The sequence below is a fragment of the Macaca nemestrina genome, chromosome 9, assembly GCF_043159975.1.
Source record: "Macaca nemestrina isolate mMacNem1 chromosome 9, mMacNem.hap1, whole genome shotgun sequence".
Lineage (NCBI taxonomy): Eukaryota > Metazoa > Chordata > Mammalia > Primates > Cercopithecidae > Macaca > Macaca nemestrina.
The window spans coordinates 37,578,192-37,593,860 of NC_092133.1; the positions used below are offsets into that span (position 1 = coordinate 37,578,192).

The window sequence follows — 15,669 nt, forward strand, 5'->3', positions numbered from 1 at the left end:
TCCCTCCCCACAGCTGCCCCACCCCCACTGCCACCAGGTGTCCAGAGCCACCTTTTCAGATGGCCCAGCATCCAACTCTGGGTTTACCTCCTCAATCTCCCCTCTCTCAGCTCTTAGAGCTTGTGTGTCATTTTCCCTATGGAACTGCTGCTATTTGAAAATGAATACATAAACTCATCAAAACTGTTGTAATAACTGATAAAGCCTAATGTTTTATGGCTCCCAGAGGTCCTTGCATTTTAAATAAGGACAGAGACCAGCGGCAGCTTCTCTAAGAAGTAACTTGCCTCTAGAGGATAAAACTTATGGCTTACACACATGTTGTGAAATGATCTTCATTCCACCTTTATAAAATTTGCAGCCCAGCAGGAGATGGAAAAGATGGGCTTTTAAATCAAAATAGAGGCAGCATCTAGGCCCAAATTCCTGCTTTGGCCCTTCTAGGTGTATAATTTGGGGCAAGCTAGACAACTTCTTTTTGTCTGTTTTTCATCTCATCTCTGTTATTTTGAGAATTTAATAAGAGAACATATGTACAGCACTAAATACAGTGCCTCACACACAGAGGGGTTTAATACATGTTGGATTCCTTTCTACCATATTCTAGATTCTTGACAAAATCCAGTTTTCTAGTTTCTTCTGAAAACTGAAATCTGGCAACACCAGGCCAGCAGTGGCCTCAAAGCAACTGTGCCCCAGGGCAACCCCCGCTCTCGGCTGTGAATCCCTGGTCTCTTTTTTGATTTGTCATAGCTCCCACGACACATACAGTGCAAGTACACACCCTCACCCTGCGCACACTCCTCCCACCTGAGAGGCGACGTTGTCCTTTCAAGGGTGCGAATAGGGTGGCAAGAAGAAGCTGAGCAGGGGAGGGGACAGGATGGGGAGACCAGCTGTTAGGGTCTCACTGTAAATTATTTCAGCATTTGGCAAATCCATATGAAGACACAAATTCAGATACAGAATGCGAATGAATACTGTGGGATATGTAAGGCTCTTCATTTCTGTAAATAACTGAGAATGGACCCCAGGGAGGCAAGGCAGAGGTTTGCTAATAGCAGCCTCGTGGAGATGGCTCAGACAAGTCTTCACCAGTGGGAAAAAGAGAAGTATGAAGGTGGGGGCGTTCTGGAATGGGCAGATGGAGAGCCAATATAAGAAAGAGGTGTAAAAACAAATACACAAACAAACAGAGGCCAACATTAAGATATGGCTGAACCATTAGTTGGGAAAAGAAGAAGTCAAGTACCAGAATAAATAAAAATGTTTAACCCTGTTCTACAGGTTATAGGCAAAATATAGAGATACAGGCTAAACAGAAAGCTGGAGGTGGGGCAAAGACATTTAGGGGGAAGAAGCATCTGTGCTATAATGAGAGTGGCTAACACTTGGTGGATGCTGTGTATCCACTGGTGTTCTGAGCACTTTGTGTGCATTATCTCATTAAATCCTCACACCAACCGCATGAAGTCTATCATCAGCCCCGCTTTACAGATGAGGAAACAAAGGTGTAAAGGGGCTAAAAAAAAACTTGTCCAAGGTCACAGAGGGAATATGCTTAGCTTAAAGGGTATTTTTATAAGAATTCAATAAAATAATGTACGTAAAGCTTTTAAATGCTCATATGAGTGGTAATGAGGATGCAGCTCATGTGGGCATTTAACAGCTAATCAAAATGACTCCTGCTAAGTAATAGGGTATGAGCCAATGGGAAAGTGAAAATAAGATAAATTCATGTTACTCCTATTTTTCAAATCTGTAGTCCTAGGGGGAGGCAAACATGTAAACACTTATGACAAGTGTCTTATTAATACTGAAACATCTAAACATTGGAGTTGATCTAAGATGATTTTTAATCTATTTTTAATTTGGAATCATGTCATTGTAATAATTGAAGAAGGATTTCTAATACCTGTAGGTGATGGTAGTAGAATAATCTACCTGGCTTCGAAAGACCAATCACTGATTCACTAAAGTCAAGTTTTTGTGTTTTGTTCATGAAATAAGGGGGTTGATATTAAAACACTGCAGCAATGTCAAAGTGGTCAATAAGACCACATGATATCCTAATAAAGGATATAAAATATGATGGTTCTTCGTCACTTACTTATTTCAGCAATAACAACATTAAAGCATTGAATTGCAATGTTGGGAATATACATTGTACATACCTTCTCCTAAAACCCTATAAAGATGAGAGAGTTGGGCAGACACTACAAATAGAATTTGTTGAGACTGGATCAAGTCTTTTTTTCCTATCATTCTTTGCGAATACAAATGTCTGCATTCCAGAAATATCACTGAAGTGGCATCGTTGTCTGGGGTACATATCTGGGATTCATTGTCTCACACTGAGATTAATGACATAGACACGTGTGGGTGGGTTAAGCAGCGTAAAGTTTAATAGACAGGAGAGAGGAGAGCATCTCTCTCTCTCGCAAGACAGTGGAATCCTAAAAGGAAAACCGGGCCTGTGGTGGACCACAGCAGATTTTATAGGCAGGCTTCAGGAGGAGATACTTGATTTACATAGGGCCCATAGATTGGTTTGATCAGGAGTGACATTTACATGGTGCAGAAGAGGCTGGTCGCCCCACCCTAATCTTATACAAATGGGTTTTCTACTTGGCCAGTGCCGTCTTGTCTGCTCCTGAGTGTACAGGTGGCTGGCAAAGAGAAGGGAAGACAGAGCCACCGTTTTGATCATGCCTAGGCACAGGTAGCATTTTCCTATTGGCACAACTGCCAGCATTCACCCATGCAAGCTTCCAACTTGCTCGTCTCTATCAGCAGCCTGATTTTACAGGCTGCTGTTTGTTAGAAAAGAAAATGATTTGGGGCTGCTTTTTATTAAAAGGAAAACCTTGCCAAGGACATCTTACCCTCACTATCTGCCTAAGTAATTTTTTCTTAACTCCTATATCATCATGACTCTAAACAGCTCAGATTCTAAACACTGCAGATAAAAACATTTTCTGTAATCAAACCCTGCAGAACAAAACAAGTACAAAATTGAGAATACAGAAGAAAGAATAAATTTTGAAGTGGTTAAGTAGGACTAGGTTAGGGCCTGGAGCTTCCAACTTCCCTATATCCATTCAGGCATCATTGCCAAGTTTCAATACCAATATTCTGTGTTCAGATATAGGATGTTTAAGGATTTTGTTGACTACAGGGTTTAAGAGGGTGGCATGCCTCCTGGGGGCTCAACCTCTCCTTTTATAGGAACTAACCCCTAGAAGAGAAGTTGGGTTCTGATAAAGCATGTCACTCTGGCTACTAATGAATCCAAAAAGGTGGACCCACGGACTCAAAAAGGTCCTGCAGGGATACTGCAGCCACTCAACATCCCGTTATTCAAAGCTGCTAAGTCAGCCCATCCCAGCTTTGGCTATTGGGTTAGTCAATTTCAATTTAATTCAGTGAGGCATTTGGCCAGATACTGGAAACACAAATACAGAGAAAGAGAAGGCCCTGTCCTTCAGGAGTTGACACTGTGGGGCCAGAGATGAAGCAGAGATGAGGACCAGGTTTCCTGTGCCACAGAGAAGCAAGTGCCCACTTCTGAATGGCAGAATCCAGGAGAACTTCCGATGATTCAGCAATTAACTCCCCAACAGGTCATACATCTAGAAAAGACCCAAGCACAGATTTCCTCCCAGGTCTGTATGATTCCAAAGCCTCACCTCCCTCAGCCAGATAGTCTCTAAACACAACTGCAGATTGAGATATGTGAGTAGAACTCTCTGGTGCCTCTTGGTCAGCTTCAGAGGTGAAGAAAGAGATAAGAAATAGCAATTAAATGAAGAGAGGATAGATAAGACAGAAAGAGGAGGGGGAGGATAGAACGTACTAGAATGTGGTGGATAAAAGTATGGGTGCTAAATTATTGAACTGCTTGAGTTCAAATGCTGGATCTACCACTTTTTTTTTGAGACAAGGTCTCACTCTGTTGCCAAGCGCGATCACAACTCACTGCAGCCTCAGCTTCTTGGGCTCAAGCAACCTTCCCACCTCAGCCTCCAGAGTAGCATGTTTGGCTAATTTTTCTATACTTTTTGTAAAGACAAGGTTTCACCATGTTTCCCGGGCTGGTTTTGAACTCCTGGACTCTATCTATCTACCTGCCTCAGCCTCCCAAAGATCTGGGATTACAGGCACGAGCCACTGTGCCTGTCTGGGTCTACCACTTTTAAACTTGACAACTTGAGCAAAGTACTTAATTTTTCTGTGCCTCAGGTTCTTCATCTGGAAATGGAGCCAATGGTGGTACCTCTCTTATTATAGAAGGATTACATGAGAAAAAAACATGTAAAGTACTTAGAAGAACACCCAGCAATAACTTTTTGATTTTGTTTCTCCCAGTACCCTTCTTGGCTGCCCACCAGGGCAGGTGGTAAAAACCACTTTTGAAATCTGGTTACCTCATTTGTGTCTTGTCAATATAAAATCCCTCTCTGCCTCCATTTATGGTCATTTAATTATCGACAAAACTGCTAAGACGATTCAATGGAGAAATATTTTTTTAAAACAAATGGTGCTAGGTAAATGGTGCTAGATGTATCCACAGGCAAAAGAATGAAATTGGATTCTAACCTCACACCATACACAAAAATTAACTGAAAATGTAGCATAGACCTAACTGTAAGAGCTAAAACTCTAAAACTCTTAGAGGAAAACACAGGTATGAGTCTTTATGGCTTTGGGTTGTGCAATAGTTTCTTAGATTTGATACCAAAAGTACAAGCAATAAAAGAAAAAAATAAATAAAACAGACTTCAAAGTTTAAACATTTTGTGCCACCTATGAAACCAATAAGAAAGTAAAAAAGCCAGCAGGGCACGGTGGCTCATGCCTGTAATCCCAGCACTTTGGGAGGCTGAGGCAGGCGGATCATGAGGTCAGGAGATTGAGACCATCCTGGCTAACACGGTGAAACCCCGTCTCTACTAAAAATACAAAAAATTAGCCGAGTATGATGGCGGGCGCCTGTAGTCCAAGCTACTTGGGAGGCTGAAGCAGCAGAATGGTGTGAACCTGGGAGGCGGAGTTTGCAGTGAGCAGAGATCATGCCACTGCACTCCAGCCTGGGAGACAGAGCGAGACTCAGTCTCAAAAAAAAAAAAAAAAAAAAAAAAAAAAAGAAGGAAAGAAAGTAAAAAAGCAACCTACAGAATAGAAGAAAAGTTTTGCAAATTGTATATCTGATGAAGAACTTGTAACTAGAATATATAGAGAACTCTTTTAACTCAATAAAAAGATAAACAACCCAATTAAAAATGGGCAAAGATTTGAATAGACATGTCTCCAAAGAATATACAAAAAATGACAATAAGTATATAAAAAGTTACTCAACATCATTAGTCATCAGGGAAATGCAAATCAAAACTATAACGAGATACCATTTTGCACTCATAAGGATGGCTGTCATAAAAAGGATGATAACAAGTGTTGGTAAGGATATGGAAAAACTGGAGCCCTCATACATTGCTGGCAGGAATGAAAAATGGTGCAGCGTCTTTGGAAAACAGTTTGGCAGTTTCTCTGACTGTTTAACATAGAGCTACCATGTGACTCTACAATTTCACCTCTAGGATATTCCCAAGAGAAACGCATGTCTACACAAAAACTTGTACATGGATAGGCATGACACCATTATTCATTACAGTCAAAAAGTGGAAAAAAGCTCAAATGTCCATCAGCTGATGAATGGATAAACAAATGTGGGATACTCATAAAATAGAATATTATTTGGCCATAAAAAAGGCTGGAGTTGTCGTACATACTATACGACAGGAAAACCTTGAAAACATTATACTAAGTGAAAGAAGTCTCAAAAGACTACAGATTGTGTGATTCCATGTATATTCAGTGTCCAGAATGGGCAAAATCTATAGAGAAAGAAAGCAGATTTGTGGTTGAGTAGGTCAAGGGAGTGGTGGATGGGGAGTGACTAATGGATGCAAGGTTTCTTTTTGGGGTGATAAAAATGTCCTAAAATTAGATTGTGGTGATGGTTGCATACATCTGTGAATATACTAAAAGTCACCAAATTGTACAATTTACATAGTAGAATTTTATGGTATGTGAATTGCATCTCAGTAATGCTTTTTAAAAAAATCACTCTCTCCCATACAGTCAACTATGAATGTACAGCATTCTTCTTATTCAGTTTTATATTTCTTTTAGGCTGATTATGTGGTCCCCGTAGAAGATAATGATGAAAACTATATTCATCCCACAGAAAGCAGTTCACCTCCACCTGAAAGAGGTAAGAGTTTGTCACCTTAAGCACCTGAAAATTTTTAGCAGTTGATGGGGATGTACAAGAGTATTTGGTAGTAAGTTCTAAGAGGCTCAGAAATGACAGTGTCCAGGCCTTTCTCCCCTGGGCCACAGTGTGTGCTGCTTTGGCTGGTTGGGCAGACACCATCAGTGACAACCCATTTCTGTGTCATAGCCCTTCCCCGCCTTCTCTTTCCTCTTCCATGATTTAATCCTCCCATCTCAAATTATGAAAGCACCTGGGTAGTTCTCTTCAGCTGCCCTCACTTTAAATGGATTTCTCATAAAACCTAATACAATGTCGCAAGCCACCATGTTGGCCTTGTAAACACTGCACCAAGAACAGTTTCTGCAGAAGAGCGAAAAAATGAAAGAGTAAAATATGCCCTGAGTCCTGGCTCTTTAAATTTAGTAGTATGTTAGGCCTACAAGAAACATTTCATCTGTTAACCCTTCACAGGACAACAAATGCTATGACAAATGAATTATCTTAAAAAGCCAGTGCTACATAAGATTAGGCATGGAAACAGGCTATGTTTACTCTGAATATAGTTACTATGGAGAATATGATCCAGTACAAGTGATACCTCTTCAGGTAACATTGCTCATCTGCTACTGTCAACTACATGGTAGCCATATTCAGGTTTTAGTCCGCCATCACGTAGCATCCCTCTCCCATACTCCGTACCTATCACCAACAGCTTCAAGACCTACCTGAATTCCCAAGCCATCCATTACTACAAAACAACAAATACACATTCCTTCCTTCCAACCCCTCTTAAAAAAACAGAAAAGAAAAGAAAAGAAAAGAAAAAAGAAAAGAAAAGAAAAGAAAAACCCCCTGAAATCCCAGAGCAATGGTGTGTATTGCGTCTGGTAGGGGAGGTGGAGCTATTAATTGGGCCCCTCCAGGAAGGGGTTCAATACACTCTTGATGAAAAACAAAAACAATAAAACTCCTTTCTCTCTTAGACTTCCCATTTGGCAAATGAAATTCCAAGCCATTATTCACTTTAACAAGATCTCTATCATCAAATAATCAAATAATAATATATCAAATTATGAATCTGTCATTGATATTTCCATTCTAAAGATGTTTCTTCTGAGAAGACTTCTTTTATTGGTTTGTGTGTCTAATAAGTGTGTCTCCCATTCTTTGCAAATTCTCTGGTCTGGTCATCATTTTTCCCTGAGTGTGACTTTCCCTCAATGGCATGTATCTGTAATGGTTTTATATATATGTATATGTATATTTCTGTGTTTAAGCTCCCATGGTGAATAGATCAACCAAGCCAAATTCCTCAACGCCCGCCTCTCCTCCAGGAACAGCTTCAGGTAAAGTGTATATGTGTTTTGGTTTGGTTTTATGTCTATTTCAAATAAGAAAAACAACTCAGATGAACTATGAAGAAGTAATCACTTGTATTTGCAAATGTCTTAATAATGGGAACAGAGGGCCAGTCCTCACCCTCATGCACTGTCTAGTGGCACGTGTGTGGAAGCGGCCATTTCTCCAGGCATTTTGGCATCTGCTAGACAAGTTCTGGTTTTCACCCTACCTTCCTGGGCACCTTGCTGGCTTCTCCGTGTCCCCTCCCTTGACTGAGGGGGTCCCAGAGTTTAGCCCTCAGCCCTCAACCCTCAGTTCTTTCAGAACATCATGATGGTTACAAGCTTGGTTTTGAGCCAGACAGCCCTCGGTTGGAACCCCAGTGTGCCCCGTTACCAGCTATGCCACCTTGAGCTTGTACTCCGCCTCTCCAAGTATCAGATTTTCTTGTCTGTAAATGGTGCTCATAGCCCCTACTCTGTGACAGGAGAATTCTGCTGCATGTGAAACTCTTAATGAGTGCCTGGCACACACTGAGTGCTGAGGAGAGAGAATGATTTTTCACTTCTGTAGGGTTCATCGAGTAATCTGGCTTCATGTCTCAAGTCTACACTGGTAACTCCCTGGCATCCAACCCGACCTGACTTCCCTTTGGAACACCTTGATGCTCCCACGCAGGACTCTAAACTCACTCCTCCCTTCCCTGTGGGCACCCCTGTTTCTCAATGTGTACAGCCTCCAGGCCACATACTCCAAATCCTGCTTTTATTTCTCCTGAATTTGCTGTTCCATTTTAGCTGTGACCACCCTAGTCCGGGCTTTCTTTACTCAGCCACCTTGTACCTTCTCATCTGCAGCAGTCCACCGGCCACACCCCTGCCTCTCGACTCTCTCCTCAGTGACAAGGACTGAGCTGCTGAACTCCTCCAGATGTTACCAGTTTCATCTCACCACAAAGCTAGTTTTTGCCACGTCACCTCTACCACCAAACCATAAATGTTCCTGGTTGCTCCTATAGGTTTTGGCAACCCCCAAGGCTGAGCCCAAGACACTGAGGGGTACCCATGACCCCCATGAACAGCACAGAGAGGTATAGGAGCCTGCTCTCCAGCATTCTCACAGGCATTTCCTCTCTCTGTCTCCCCTCGTCCCTCTCCCCTAGGCGTACATATGCGCACGCGCGTGCGCACACACACGTATTCGTATACACACACTTTCTTCTCTCACAGAGCTGAACACAAGTCATTGAGAGGCTGAGCTCTGCTTCCAGAGACAGGCTCCTTAATAGAAAATGAAAGAAGAGTCGAGTATTTTAAAAACCTTTTCCTGGACTCATTTCTTATGAAATTATTCACTTTCTTCACAAGTTCTGGTTTTTCTTATCCTCTCCTCAGAACCCACAAGCGCTTTATATATGGGGAGTGGAGCTCAGAGCCATCTTAGCCAGCTCATCTTACCCTCTCGGGAGGCAAAGGTCAACATGCCAATCTAAAATATCGTGACCAGGTTGCTTAGGCCCCAGCCGAAATGGAGACTCCTAACTCCCGATAACTCAGGATGAGGGCTGTTGTTACTGGAACAGAAAACCCTTTAACAAATAAATAAATGAAGACTTCAACCCTCCTTTAGAGAAATAGATTACTAATATCTGGTGTTTGCCTCTTACAAAGCTCTACTTGCCTTACAAGGACCTCCTCTTCCTAAAACACACCCAGTACTCCAATCAGCCTGTATTTCATGGGTCTTGCTTCTTGGTCTTTGTGTTCTCACTTTCAGGACACCTAATCCTACCCATCCTTCAAGGCCCAGCTTGAGGCCTCCACCTCTAGGAAGCCTCCTCTGGTTCCTGTAGCCCTCAGAGAGCTCTCCTTTGCAGGAAGTCTCTTCCCCCTTACACTTAGCCCGTACTTATTCCCTAATTACTTTGTGTCTCAGTCTAATCGCTTCCTAAGTACACTGCAAGCTCCTTGAAGACCTTGCCTTCAATGTCGTTGCTCAGGAGGCTTTACCTGGCCCCATGCTGGGGCAGATCCCTGTAGTGCCCTGCACATGCCCTGAGATTTCTGTCTCTTTGCTCACAGCTGTTTCCAGGGCCTACCCCAGGATCTGGCTCAGGGGAGATGCCGAGACTGAAGAGGGGTCAGTTGGTTGAGAGGGTGAATGAGTCCTCAAACACTGGTTGTATTAAATATTTAAAGAATCACCAAGGGGGCATTAACCAGCTGGATTTATTACTCATAAGTTTGCTATTAACCCGGTATAGCTGTATTTTAATACTAGAGACATCAGATGAAGAAAGGAAATCTAAACAAGAAAATAATGTCCTGGTTATGTGATTGTCACATACAGGTGGGAGCACCTACAGGAGGGGGGAAGAAGTGAAATAGTTCAGGTCCTGGCTGTGACATTTGCTAGGTGCCGGACTTTGAACAGGTGAAGTCATCTCTGTTTCTTAGTTTCTTCCTCTGATAAAATGGCACCTATACCTAGGGGTATCATGAGTAGACATCATGAGAATTAAGTGACTCACTATAGATGACTTGCACTCATAAAATGCTAGTGTTTTGTTATTATTATTGTTATTATTCAGAATCCCTTGTTCAACCTGCCTTGATCCATGACCATTCTGGCAGATATTCTCAGGGAACGATATTGTTTCATGGGTCACTGGCCCATGAAACAGAGGAGACATGCTCCATCCTTCCTTAGAACTCTGTCTTCCTGAGGCAAGACCATAGGCTTTCCACCAGTGCTCATGCTGTCCTCTTATCACCAGAAGTTATTTATAGGGAGGGAAAGGGAAAGGAAGGTTTTGGCAGACTATTCTGAGATATGCAAGAAAGGGAAGCATAGTAGAAAAGCCAGGCGGGAGGTCTGACAAAGATAATATAGTGGTCAAATGAGCCCTCAGCATTTCAGAAGTGAGAAATTCAGACTCAGACCTTCTTTCTACTTCCTTATTTTTCAGACAAGATTTTGTTCCGCTTCCCCGAGATCTTCCATCAAATTCTATGAGTAGTCAAGGGTACTTTAACAGTGTCAGTCTTAAGTATTCAATTTGATACACCAGCCACTTAAACACAGTGAGACTCCTACTACACATTCAGGTGACATTTCAGTTTATTGTTTTCATGTTGTCACATGAAATGTAAACATTCCAAATGCAATCTCTTTTCCAAAATGTTTCAAAAAAATCAGACCCAGTTCAGGTGCCGTGGAAGACAGAGCTGTCATGGAGGGGGCACTGCTTCCCGGGGTGCTGGGGAAGGCCACCGGGTACAATCCACACCACCCACTCTGCTGTTGTTCTCACCCATGAGGGTTTAGGAAAAGAGTCAGTGGGCTCTGAGTGGAAGCCTGGGGGCCTCTCTCCAGTGACACACATGGGAAGGAACTTCCTGGTCTCTATTTCAATACTTTTTGAGGCCTTTTCTTTTTCTTGTTTGTGTTTGGATGAGATGATACGGGGGTGCACATATCTTCCCTGTTATAAATTCTGAGAGGGCAGAGTCCTATGTCTGCTTCTTCACCTCTTCCTCTGCCCCTAACACGGTACCTTCAAGGGCTTTACATGTACCAAGTCCTTGATAATCCTTGGTAATGGATTATTACTTCAATGTGTGCTTATCTGTGCTCTATCTCACAAACTAAGAAAGTACAGACTGAGGGCGGCAGGTCCAGCCTGTACTTGCAGAGTATGCCCTGTAAGTCCATTAGGAATTGAAGGTTGGGCACCCTGGCTCATGCCTGTAATCCCAGCACTTTGGGACACCAAGGCAGGTAGATGGTTTGAGTCCAGGAGTTCAAGGCCAGCTTGGGCAACATGGCAAAATCTCATCTTGATAAAAAATTAGCCAGGTGTGGTCGTGCACGCCTGTAGTCCCAGCTACTCAGGAGGCTTAGTGGGGAGGATCACTTGAGTCCAGGAGTTTGAAGCCTCCAGTAATCTGTGATCACCCCACTGCACTCCAGCCTGGGTGACAGAACAAGACCCAGAAAAAAAAAGTGGGGGGAATTGTGGACTTATATGTGTAGTAAGTTCTTAACAAAACATTTATTCAGTTAAATTAATGAAGAGCCTCATGAAGAGCCCCCTTGGTCTCACTGAGCAATGGTGTCCAAGCAGGTGAGCATCATGTCTGAGGCAGCCAGGGGATGCTGAGGGGACTGGCTCAGTTCTGGCCTCTCCACTCCTGGCCTGCCCTCTGTCCCACAGTGAAGATCCATCCTGCCTCTCTCTCACTTCCTCCCCCACAATGATTGTCTGGCATCTATCTTCAGGTACAGGAAGGGAGGTTGGGTGCAGGGGACAAGACCCTTCAGGTCCCTTCTATGACTCGAGAAGATGAGATTTGGGCAGCAGCCTGCACTTGTCTCAATTTGTCCATTAAGGAAAACCTGTGGGCAAAGGCCCTGAGAATTCAGAGATGAATGAGTAAATATCCTCCAAATGTGAAGTTAGAGGCATTTACTGTATTTAAGTGTGGTTATAAGGGAGCAGTGTCTGAGGTCTGTGTCAGGAGTGGTGGGTTGGAGCCTCTGTCTCTGGGTGCCTCTGCCATGCACATTTGTGCAGTGTGCACAGATGCAGGTGTGAGCTGTTGGCTCCCTTCCTCAAGGACCTCTGTGGGGGTCCTCACTGAGTTCTCAGAATCAGTGGGCTCAGGACTTGCCCCATGGGGCAGGGGGTAGGGGGTGGTGCGGGTAAGGGGAAGGTCTTTTAGAAATGTTAAGGTGGAGTCCCTAATCCCCATCCCAGTTCTGAGTTTATACACTGACACTTTTAAAATGTGTCATCACCTTTGCCCACAGGTTTTCCTTAATAGCTTCAATATAACTACCTATATGTGCTTACCTGAAAGCAACACAACGTGTGCGAATATTTCTGAGCCTGCCAGAAAGGCCAGCCTCACTGTGACCATCAGCCCCTGGTTCAGGACTTGGGGACTGAGTAGTGTATATGTTTGTGCAGGTCGAAACAGTGGGGCCTGGGAAACCAAGTCACCTTCACCAGCTGCGCCATCCCCGTTGCCACGGGCCGGGTAAGTACCTGTTGCAGGAAGCAGCTTTTGAGATCTGGGGAATGAGGATGGTGATACCCCACTGCCCTGTTGACTTCATTAGAAGTTCTCCCCATGGCAGGCTGCAACTTGGACCAAGAGTAAGGAGCCCTGCTAACATGGAACAAGCCAGGAGTGGTGGCTCAGGCCTTTCATCCCAGCACTTTGGGAGGCCGAGGCGGGCAGCTCACTTGAGGCCAGGAGTTCAAGACTGGCCTGGCCAACGTGGCAAAACCCCATCTCTACTAAAAATACAAAAATCAGCCAGGCATGGTGGCACACACCTGTAATCCCAGCTACTTGGGAGGCTGAGGTGGGAGGATCACTTGAACCTCTGCGGGTTGCAGTGAGCTGAGATTGTAGCACCACACTCCAGCCTGGGCAACAGAGCAAGACTCCATCTCAAATAAATAAATAAATAAATATAGGAGTATTTCCTCCTGTGAAGTTTTAGTTAAGTCTTGAGTTCACTAACTTACAGTGTTCCACAAGACACCCCGACTTTCAGAAGCTCCAGCACCTGAATCATTTTCAGAGTCTCTAGCAGATTTTGTCTTTACTTTCTACTCCTCAGTTTTACGGTCTACCAATAAGTGTGCAGATATATACCATGTGCTGGTCAGACCAGGGCGTTCCATCAAAGCCACACCACTGAGGTTCCTCTCGAAAGTGACAGTCATTCTTTCTTATTGAATTTAGAAGGGCTTTGTAAACAGTCAGGTGAGGATTGTCATGTGTTAATATTACAAACATCACCCCATAAAATTATGTTGGCTCAACAGGTTATTTGGAAAGCAAATTTAAATATGTCCAAATCTGGCCTGCATGGCTCTAATCTTATTTCTGCCTCTGTGTAAACCAAAGAAAGCCTCCATGTTGAAAGTTTGTTAACCAAAACTCTGCACACGTCTCTCTTAGTTCAGCTGTATCACTTTGTGCGAGTTACTTAGTCTCTCTGAGCCTCAGTTTCCTCACCTTAAAATGTCACTGTAAGGTTTAAATAACAAGTGAGGAGCCTAACCCAGTGCCAGGCATCTTACAGGTGCTCAGGAATTCTTGTGTTCTTCCCCCACACTTCAACTCTCAGCCAAAAACAAAGCAAGAGAGAGACATGGTGAGGGTTTTTAAATTAAGAAATTTAACACAGAGAAAAGGAGCATACAACCTTATCAATATTAGACTCCAGTCTCTATTGGAATCTTGAGTTCATTGACTTACAGTGTTCCACAAGACACCCCGACTTTCAGAAGCTCCAGAACCTGAATCATTTTGCAAACTAGAATGTTAGTGCAGGCAAGTACCTTCAGGACCACACATCAGTGGTTTTCAAACTTGTTTTGGTCTTGGATCTCTCTGAAAGAAAGCCTGCACAGAAGACCAGTGGAGAACAGCCCCTAGAGACAGGGAGGAAGCTGGAGCGGGCAAGCGCGGCTGCAACCTCACCTGCTGGACCACTCTCTTACCTCTACCCTCTGTCCTGGACAGTAACCCCTACAGGGAGCTGTTGGGGAAGAGGGGGCTCCACAGAAACACTGAAAATACTGATCCCGGTCCTCAGTTGACAGGTGAGGAATCTAACCTCACACCCAAGACAAAGAGGCCCAAGGTCACCCGCCGAGTAATTAGTGCAACTGGTGCAAGAGTCCAGTTCTGCCGATTCCCTGGCAACTGGTGCCCTACTTTATCCCCAGTTGACCCCTTCCCCATCTGTCAGCAGACTCTGTCTGAGCCTAGGAGGATCATAACTAAATCCCACTTCCATCCTTCTCCACCTTGCAAGGATAGTCTTCTACACACTCGTATCGCTTACATAATTCTAGCTTACATTTGAGACTAAATTAATGGTAAATAGCTCCATTTTGTCTTCGTTATGTTTTAACAAAGCTCATCTCTTTTTATTCCCCAGGAAAAAACCAATGACACCACTGAAGACAGTAAGTTAATTTTGCATTTAAAAGTGCTTCATATTTCCTGCAGTGTTTATTCTTATCCATTTATTTAAAGTTGAAAATGCTTCCAGCTATGGTGCACACAGCAATCTTAGCAACTGAAGTTGCTGCCCAAGCAGTCCAAGAGAAGCTTCAGATCCTCAGGTAGCCAGGGAGGATGCCCCTCCCTGGGGCATAGAAGGAGCTCATCCTCACTTGATCCCGGCAGCTTCACTGAGTGTGTGCAGCAGATCAGAGGGGCAGCCAGGTTCCCTGCCCTCCCCACAGGAAGCCCCTGTGTCCACTCCCCACCACAGTTAATGGTAGACCTTTGTGCTAGGCACACATAGGCCTCACTAAACTCAGATTCTGGCCAGAACATGGTGAACCTGGGCCACGACACTATGTAAGGGGAGCCCACCTGGACCTAGTCCCTACTGTGAAGCCTGACCTTTACAATCATTTAGCAAACACACGGAAGGTGGGGTCATGAGACCAAAGCAGATGTCAGATGCCTGCTGTACATGGGCTACTATGTGGCAGCTGCTGGGGGGTCATGATTTCCATCAACCCTGTTGACAAAGCAGGGAGGTTTGTGCACCGCAGTGACATTGCTCCTTCCAGCTGTTTGTTGCTTAACGCAAAGGTTGGGCTAGGGACTGTGGGTTTGTAATTGTTGTTGGGATTGAAAGAATAGCAATGCATCAAAGAAAAGTGCTCCCAAAATATTTATTTTAATAATATTGCTCTGACATTTATTTCCACATTCTGCTATATTGAATATCCTTGCCTTTTTGTCTTTTACATAGACTCCAGTTGCCTCTCAACAGAATACTTCAAGTGTTTGTGAAGGTAAAATCTATTATTTTGAAGGATGAGCACATCTTCTAAAAGTTATTTTAATTAAGGATTTGTATATACACATTTATTACATTATTTTGGGGGCAATTGTAACATGAAACTCAATTTTCTAAACAAAATAGTTTTCGTAATGAGCAATGAACAGCAAAACTAGCTCAGAACCTTAGCATCTTTAGAGTAGGCTAAAGAATGCATGCAAAAA

General features: G+C 43.6%; 2 protein-coding genes across 6 annotated transcripts in view; one reads left to right on the forward strand and one right to left on the reverse strand.

Moving 5' to 3' along the window:
* The window catches only part of LOC105478462 (zinc finger protein 518A), a 173,293-nt gene that overhangs the window by 78,056 nt on the left and 79,568 nt on the right, over window positions 1-15,669 (reverse strand). The gene's annotated exons all lie outside the window — the stretch shown is intronic.
* LOC105478465 (B cell linker) overlaps window positions 1-15,669 on the forward strand; it is an 80,129-nt gene that overhangs the window by 49,436 nt on the left and 15,024 nt on the right. For both annotated transcript variants that reach the window (XM_011735815.3, XM_011735814.3), the window contains exons 7-11: window positions 6,193-6,274; window positions 7,555-7,623; window positions 12,591-12,660; window positions 14,585-14,612; window positions 15,416-15,458. In XM_011735815.3, coding sequence (XP_011734117.1) covers window positions 6,193-6,274; window positions 7,555-7,623; window positions 12,591-12,660; window positions 14,585-14,612; window positions 15,416-15,458 — 292 coding nt within the window. The remainder of the gene's footprint in view (window positions 1-6,192; window positions 6,275-7,554; window positions 7,624-12,590; window positions 12,661-14,584; window positions 14,613-15,415; window positions 15,459-15,669) is intronic.